This window comes from Lactuca saligna, chromosome 6 (genome assembly GCF_052625555.1).
Source record: "Lactuca saligna cultivar CGN05327 chromosome 6, ASM5262555v1, whole genome shotgun sequence".
Taxonomy (NCBI): domain Eukaryota; kingdom Viridiplantae; phylum Streptophyta; class Magnoliopsida; order Asterales; family Asteraceae; genus Lactuca; species Lactuca saligna.
In genome coordinates this window covers 72,057,629-72,066,489 of record NC_136422.1, presented here as the reverse complement: position 1 = coordinate 72,066,489, position 8,861 = coordinate 72,057,629, and the positions used below count along the sequence as shown (strand labels likewise).

Genomic DNA, 8,861 nt, shown 5'->3' with positions numbered 1-8,861 from the left:
TTTATCTATTGTGGTATAGTTGCTTTGTGCACTATCAAGGGTCTTGGACGCATAGAAAATGCCATCATGATTCTGGTCTACTTTTTTTTTTCCTAAAACCGCCCTAACCACGATATTGCTAGTATCACACATGATCTCCAATGCAAGATCCCAATTCGGCGGTTGAAAGATTGGGGCAGATGTCAACAAATCTTTCAAATGACCAAATGAACTTTTACATGCATCACGAAACTCGAATTCAACCTCTTTTTGTAGAAGTTGGACCATCGACACCAGCATAGCCACGAAAAGAATGAATTTCCCGAACATTTTCGAGGTATGGTGAACTCTTAATGACAACAATCTTCGCCTTGTCACCTTCCAATCCTTTTTGCGACACCACATGTCTAAGTATCAAGCACTTGTTGACCATAAAATGTTTTTTTTTCATTATTAAAAACGAGGTTTGTGTCAATTCACGTATTAAGATTTCGGTGAGATTTTACAAGCATTTATCAAAAGAATTTCCATATACTATGAAATCATCCATGAAAACCTATATGATACTTTCAACATATTTTGATAGAATGCTCACCATGGACCTTTGAAAAGTTGTGGGTGTATTGCACACACAAAATGCCATGCGTCATTACGCATAAGTATCGAAGGAACATGTAAATTTGGTATTTTCTTGGTCTTCGAGGGCAACTGGAATTTGATGAAAACCAAAAAAACCATCAAAGCAACAATAGTGGGACATCTTGGTCAATCTTTCAAGCATTTGGTCAATGAATAGAAAAATGAATTGGTCTTTGCGGGTGGAAGCATTCAAATTCCTATAATCGATACAAAATCTCCACCTATTTTGCACACTAGTGGGTACACAAATTCCTTTTTGGAGTTTTTGGCAACTGTAACTCTCATCTTTTTCAGGGCTACTTGCACGGGACTTACCTATTTGCTATAAAAAATAGGATAGATTACACTTGCATTTTAGGAGCTTCATGATCTCTTTCTTCACCACCTCCATCATGGGTAGGTTTAGTCTCCATTGAGCTTCATAAGTTAGCGTAAATTCCTCTTCCACCAAAAATTTGTACATGTATAATGATGGATTGAACCCCTTTCTGTTAGCTATGGTCCAACTGATGGCTTCCTTATACTTTTTAAAAGTATCAACCAACTCTTTATTTCCCTTGATATTTTTGTTGAAATTATCTCTGGTAATGTTCCGTCACTTCCATGCTATGCATACTTGACATGTCTGGGAAGGGTCTTAAAGTCAGGTGTCGGTGGTTGAACTATGGAAGGAATAAGTTTTGGTTCGGAATTTGTGAGCTTCATGCTTGGTGGTCAACTCTCCTAACTTTCTATCTTTCTAAGGAGTTAATCATTATAATCGACTCATCCTCCAAATTATATTTCTCAGCCAAGATGTTGATTCCTATCTCATCAGTTTTTTTGCTCAAGACGGCAGTTAGCATATCATCGCTAGACAACTGGAAACAATCATTAGTACATAAGTTAATAACATCTATAAATTTTTTAGGATGAATATCACTAGGATAACACATACCTTCAAATATATTAAAATTAATCACATCACCATCGAATTTCATAGATAAAGCATCGTTAGCTACATCTATCTTTATTTTTACAATACTCATGAAGGGTTTCCCTAAGAGTATGGCGTTTGATTCCCATTGTTTTGTAGCTCAAGTAAGGCAATAGATTAATTGATGTCCTGAGATCTTTCATATCACGTGGCATAACGATATTAACCATTTTACAAGGAACCGTCAATACACCTAAATCCTTACATTTCTTGGATAACCATTTCTATAATACGCCTAACATATTTTCACCTACTTTTACTATTTGATTGCCATTAAGCTTTTTCTTAGATGTGCAAAGTTCCTTAGGGAACTTAGCACATCTAGGAATTTGTATAATAGCATCTAAAAGAGGGATTTTTATTTCAACCTTTCAGAACATTATCGTGATCTCATCATTTTCTCACTCTCATTTTGTGATTGCTACCCTTATAAGAAATAGGACTGGAGTTACTTTCACTTTGTCGTCTATTAGCTTGTTTAGCTTTGAAGTCTCATTCTTTTCATCTTTTATGAGAACTTTATTTACCTTAATATCATCTTCTTCCTCCTCTTTATTAGAAATTATTCTGCCACCATAGCTTTTTCCACCTCTCAAGGTAATAGCACATTCATTGTGTTTCAGATTCTTCTACATTTGAGATGGCAGCATGCCTTGTGATTCAATCCTACTTATAGATTGAGCAAGTTGTGCCATTTTTTGCTCTAAGTTTTTTATGGTATCCTTAATTTCTGGTTAGAAGCTTTGGGTGCTAGTAGCAAGGGTTTTGATATTTTGTTCCAAATACAAGGTATTTGAATCCGCTTGTTAAGGTAGTTGTTGTGGCTGTCTTGATTGAAAATTATGAGGTTGAATAGTGGATTTCGTTCATATTGTGGTGGTTGTCTTGGTTAATAACCCATGCTTTGATTATTGTTCTCCCTTGATTGTCTCGGGGTTGATCATAAGTTCTTTGATTAAGCCAAGAATAGCCTCCCAAAACATTTGCTTCTTTATTTATCTCGCACTTGATGTTGGGGGAAGATATCGGTTGTATACCTATATCTTTGGAAAGCATCATAACTGCCTTTGTAATCTCGGATAGCCGAGCTTTAGTGTGTATAGTACTCAATTTTCTTACCCCTTGTGGTTGGTCCATTTACCAACTATCTTCGTGTGAGGTATGCTTGGAGTCTCCAACCATATTGTTAATAAGTTCCCATATTTATGTTGGATTTTATCAACAATTTACCCTCCACTTGAAGCAATGAGGAATCGTCTCTCCCAGGGTAGCATGGCTTCACATAATTATTAAATATCGTTATATTCAGATATAACATGTTTTGATACCATAAGCACTTCTTGAATCTTTCCCAATATACATATAATGCTTCATCCATGCTTTGTTTAATCCCTATAATTTCCTCGCGTAGACTTAAAGCCATCATTTCTGGGAAGTATCTGCAAAAAATTAATCATGCAGAATATACCCACAAGTTAACCGTCCCCTGTGGAGGTCATAGATGTGATGTTTTGTTGAGTTATGTATTGTAAGGGGGAATGTCCTAAGTATGATTTGATCCTCTATGACATTGTATGGTTTCATACCAACATAAACAACATGGAATTAGATGAAGAACTTGTGGGGGTCTTCATTTTTTTAGTCCTCTTAAGGTTGTAAGTAGTTAATTGAGTATGAATATTAATGCATGGTTGGTTGCAACCGAATAGGTGACGCAAAGAGGTAGTTGAGTGACATATTTCCTCACCCGTTGGTGAAGGGTTTATAAGAGTGGATTTGCTGTTGTTACCTCCTTGGTCATCCATGATACAAGTTGGAATGAAGATATCTGAGGGTGTATCTAGGATTCTGTGAGCAGGCGACGAAGGTGGAGTGATGTCTCTAGGTGATAATGGTTGAGGTGATAGTGAGGGAGTTTATGTTTTGGTTTGTGATACAATTGAGAGGGGTATGCCCCCCAATTGTTAATGATCAGAGGGTTGGATGATGAGGATGTCCTAGAACTAGTATGCTTCTTACGAAGCTTTTCTTGCTTCTGTAACCTCTTTGTAGTCTTCTTTATCCTTGTGTCAGTAGGTAGTGGTGTACCTGTACAAAAAGATCGAGGCATAAAAAATTAGTAACATTGTGTCCCCGATAATGACACCAACTTGTTCAGGGTGTCAAATCCAACAAATGATAGGGGTAGAAAATGAATACAAATACACTGCTATATTGGACTAAAATGTAATACAAGGCAAGGAAGGTCGATCCATAGATACACAAGGCAAATGCTTATACCTGTTTGTGTAAGGTACAAAGTGGTTAAAAAAGGGGGTTGTTCAATGCAATAATTTGAATAAATGATTAAAGAAACTAGTGAATGGATAATTAGTTAAAATAATTTTAGATTTTATAAAGACTCCAACTCTATGTATGACAATTTAGCAATGTGATTCAAAGATGACATGATATTTACTTAATTCTACTTAATTTGGTACTTGAAAGTGTTAACAAGCTCTAACATTTCTCATTCACTAAATTGTTAAATTCAAAATAGGGTCTTTGAAAGTAACCCAACCTTCTAATTTAAGTCTAAATAATCCTTTTGACAGAAATCAAAATGTTGCATTAAATTCGATGTGAATGTTCCCAACAATACTCAATACACCTCACAAGCTTGGGAGCGTAAAAATATATGAAAAAGTTTACACTAAATTAATTCAATAAAAATCATTTTAGTGCTTATTACTTGGTCTAATTCATAAAACAGTTATAGATTTTTCAATTTAGATAACTTGAATGATCAAACCCTAATTCGAATGGCAAATAAGAACTACAATTAGAATCGAACATTCGATTGAAACAAAATCGAATTCATTAGATAGGAATTAAAATCAAACATAAAGTCATATGATTGAAAACACAACCAAGAAGTCATGACATAAAATATAAGAAACAAGTGTTGTATCCACACATGGTTAGAACAAAATCCCAAGTCTAGAAAATGAAATTAAAGTGCTTAGAAAGATGAAATAAAATATTCCTAAGTGTTAATCAAACTCAAATTGCTCCAGAAATCCGCTTCTTCTCACCTAAAACTCGATATATGCAATAATGAAGTAAGTGGCATAATGTTAGGAACGATGATAAATTGCCAATAAACATGTGTCTACGTTTCTAAAGTCGATGGAAATATTTATTACAGAAAATATGGCCCGTGGACACTTAATAGGTAGGATGCTCAAATACATCACGACTTCGAAGTACATTTCTCGAATAGGTCCAAATCCGTGGGCCGTTGAAATTTCAGGATGAGAAATCCACAGTTCTGGATGTCTCTATATGAGTGTTTTTTTATTTATTTTTATTTTTTTTATTTTTTTTATTTTTATAATTTTCTACAACATCTTCCAACATGCTCCAAAAGTCGTGAAATCTTGTCCTCACCTTCTAGTCACCTTCCTTAGCGAGATCCCACATTCAAAAGTCCCTGAAATATCATAGAATTGTGTGAGTGAAATAATATCATGAAATGTCCGGAAAACATGTAACATGCTTAAGTTTAAGCCTAAATGGAATGTAATGATATGGAGAAAAAAAAAAGCAAAATAGGTGAATAAAATCCACCTGACGCATCTGAACCTCTATACCACACTACTGATATGCTCAGTAGCAAGTGAACTCCAATAAGTGATAGGTGCACCGAGTTTGATGGGATCTACAATAATTTGTTTCGCAAAAGCAAAGTGGTGCAAACAATTTTGATATGTTTAGAGTTATGAAGGAGCAATATCAAGTCGAAATGACTCACATATTTAAGTATGGAAAAATATAGGAGATTGTAAAAAAAGATCTAAAATGGATTAAAGCACCAACATCATCAGAGATACAATCAAAGACCTCTTAGAATTCGAGTTCGTTTGACGTTTTCGATGCTTGAACTAACATCGACCTCAACACTGGCACCGATGAGATCTTGGAAGACATCGAAGAGACCCCAGCCCACGAAGACCGGTCGGACGCAAAAAAACAAATACTACTCAACGACATGTAGATGAAGCTGAAAGAAGGGTATAAGAGTTGGCGCAAATGAAAGATAAGTTCGACACCCAATTTAATAGTAAAAGAAGGAATTGAAGTACAACATCAAAACTTGGAATTCCTTTGTAGTGAAAAAGAGAAAGATCAGATGACAAATGATTTGACAATTCTTCGTAGTAGCAAGGAAGATTGGGCGGCCTGATATTTAGAAGTGCTTTATGTGATGAATGAGACGATCCTCAAAAGATATTTAAACCAAGACTATAGTATCATTTTTATGTTTTTAAATTAGGACTATCATAAACTTTTCTTGTATTGTTATTTATGTGTATGTTATTTTTAGTTTTTAAATATTGTGTTTAATTTATAACTAATTTACATAGCATGTTTTGATTAAATATTCGTTTTTATAAAGGAAAATGACACAAATTACTTACGAACTTTCTAGGTTTACCCATTGATTCTCTAAAGTTCTTTTTTTTTTTTTTTTTTTTTTTTGTTTTATGGATCCTTAAACTAGGATATGACCTGCTCTTTAGGTTGCTGCCAATCTATAATAACCGGTTCAGTGACATTTTAGAAAAAAAAAAAAAAAAAAAAAAAAAAAAAAACTCACCTTATACCCTATAAAGCTAAAAAAAATAAGTTTGGGAATCAATACAAATTGAGTGTAAATCAACTATAGAAAAAAATGAGAGTTTTTTTGGTACAAATTAATCCTCGAACTTATTTTTTTGGTTTTATAACGGTACAATGTAGCTTTTTTTGATCTAAAATATCACTGAACCAACTATTACAGATTGACATAGATTAAAAAAGTAGGTCATATCTTGGTTTAGGGATCTATAAAATTTGAAAAAAACTTTAGAGACTCAAAGGGTAAACTTTAGAAAGTTTGTAGGGCATTGGTGTTATTTTCCCTTTTTATAAATATTAAAATATGATATAAAAATTAAAAGATGTTATAATATGTTGTCTATTTCTCTTATTAATATTATTACGTCACGAGTATATAACATACAAGATGACTTATTTTTGGTATGATAAAATATTTTAACATGAACAACCTAAACTATTTAGCTGTGATTATACTTTAATTTAGTGGCCGGAGTCAACGGCCAGAAAGATTATTAGTTCAAAGGTCAAATATGGAGGTTAAGTTCGAACTGGATATATGGGCATGGCACCACTATATTTTAATACATTTCTGCCGTTAACAAATGCTCCATCTTCCTTAACACATATCTTCCACAATATGTTAATAAATGTATGTTATTGTAACACATATCTTACATTATATATATAACTCACATCAGCCATTATGTACTAACATAGTGCGCCATTTTCCATCCTGGTCGGAATTGTTTGGTATTATTTCTGAGCCATATCAACTCCGTTTGCTATCTATATTCTTCCGTTAAGCATATATCAATTGGTTTTCATTCTTTAATTTCCAATTTTATACTGTTTCAGTTTATTCATTTATGTTCATTCATCTCCTATAACATGATTTTCTTCAACTAATTAAGCATGTTGCTTAGATTGCGAGAAAGGTGATCAGCATTATTCTCATGGTGAAATAAAAAATTGAAAAAAGAAAGTAGTTGATGATGATGAGGTTACAAGTGGGTTTCCCTGAACCAATAATTTCATTTACCTTTAACTTTTTATTTTTAATTTTCATATTATATGCTTGTCCCGATATGATATGAGTTATCTAACAAAATTACAATAATATACACCTTTATATTACGACAAATACACAGTACTGAACATTGAATATTTTATTTGGTTTTATTTGTAATTTATATTCATAATTAGAGTTACAACAATAAAATATGGTTTACATTTAATATATTTTGATTTCTTTCGTTTTTCGAAGATGGAACAAAGAGATTGGAACGAGCTGCCAGTTCACTGTCTGGTTGAGGTTTTTGGAAGAGTCGGAATTGAATCACTTGTAGAGACTTGTCCTTTTGTCTGCAAGTCTTGGTATGATGCTACATTCTATCCTCAATGTTGGGAACAACTCGTCTTTACTAAATCTCCTTGTTTACGAAGTTCCAAACATCCGATTCCTAGATTGGAATTAGACAAGGATTCATGGTCTGATTGTTGTCTTGTGGTGCCACTTGATCAAACCAAATACGCAGATGAGTCTTTTGAAAAGTTCGTTAAATTTGCCATCGGGCGTAGCCATGGACTTGTAACCGCGATTGTCTTTCACCCTAAATCGCTTCTTAAAGAAGGCCAAATTGCATGGATCGCTCAACGGTAAGTTTACACAAGTGTGAAATCACAAAATGGGTATCGTTTTTCACCCTTAATTCATGTCGTCCAAATTACTATTGTTTTTCTTTTCTGATATGTAGATGTCCCTCTTTAAAGCTGTTGGTTTTACCGAGCTATTTGAGCTATGTGATTAACTTTGAAGTCTCAAACTCTATCTGCAACTGGAAAGATTTAGAGGCTTTACAGATTGCGTCCTTGATCGGATTGAAGAAAACCATTGCCAACATTAGTAAGCACTGTCGAAACTTCAATCATTTGAGTATTTATGTTCCTTTATTGGATGAAGATGTGGCTTTAGCGATAGCGTCTCAGCTGCCACACCTTAAGACGCTAGATTTAAGGTTCTCAACCATTGAAAGGAACACTCTAATCATGATCATAAAAGGGTGCCAGGAACTTGAGCAACTCGACGTTAGTAAGTTTAAAGGCGTGGCAGGCGACCATGAGATACAGGAACTTGCAAGTCGTATTTGTGTATTTAAACACGAAGGATCTTGAGGTTCTTATGTTCAACAATAATAAAGTTGTCGTAATTGTAGATTAGTTTCATAGTTTGTATTGTATGCATCACTTCAATACGAGAGCATGTAGAATAAAGAATCATGTGTCATTCAGTTATGACAGAAAATATGTAACTGGAATTGAATATATGCCTTAATTAGTGTGACGAGATGTATCTAAAAAAAAAACTTTTGTTATGTATAATCATGATGTTAGTTTATAGGCCGTATAATTTGGGAACTTTGGTGTAAGAAGTAGCCAGTAGCGGATCAATGATGGTGGTTACGCAAGCTCTTTTTACATATGATTTTAATTAAAATGGTTTTAAGCATGTGTTAAAAGTAAAAATATAATATATTAAAGATAACTAATTAAATTATTAGCTTTTTATATAAATTATCTCGAATTAGAGGTAGCTGTGCATAATCACTTTTTGTATAATTTGTAAAAA

General features: G+C 33.7%; 1 protein-coding gene across 3 annotated transcripts; it reads left to right on the top strand.

Moving 5' to 3' along the window:
• The first annotated feature begins 6,782 nt into the window (after nucleotides 1–6,782).
• LOC144999643 (F-box/LRR-repeat protein At3g48880-like) lies at nucleotides 6,783–8,576 on the top strand. Of its 3 annotated transcripts, none has more exons than XM_078958764.1 (3): nucleotides 6,783–6,884; nucleotides 7,500–7,891; nucleotides 7,990–8,576. In XM_078958764.1, the coding sequence occupies exons 1-3, from the start codon at nucleotides 6,792–6,794 to the stop codon at nucleotides 8,405–8,407; spliced, it is 903 nt and encodes a 300-aa protein (XP_078814890.1). In that variant the 5' UTR covers nucleotides 6,783–6,791; the 3' UTR covers nucleotides 8,408–8,576. The 3 variants fall into 3 exon arrangements, with proteins under 3 accessions (XP_078814890.1, XP_078814892.1, XP_078814891.1); XM_078958766.1 differs by having other exon boundaries at nucleotides 6,820–6,985; XM_078958765.1 differs by lacking the exon at nucleotides 6,783–6,884 and adding an exon at nucleotides 7,073–7,242.
• The last annotated feature ends 285 nt before the right edge of the window (nucleotides 8,577–8,861 follow it).

Coding starts and splice junctions, on each gene's coding strand:
- LOC144999643 (XM_078958764.1), top strand. CDS start 6,792: ATGGGCATGGCACCACTATATTTTAATACATTTCTGCCGTTAACAAAT. Junction 6,885..7,499: donor TCCACAATATGTTAATAAAT/GTATGTTATTGT, acceptor CGTTTTTCGAAG/ATGGAACAAAGAGATTGGAA. Junction 7,892..7,989: donor ATTGCATGGATCGCTCAACG/GTAAGTTTACAC, acceptor TCTGATATGTAG/ATGTCCCTCTTTAAAGCTGT.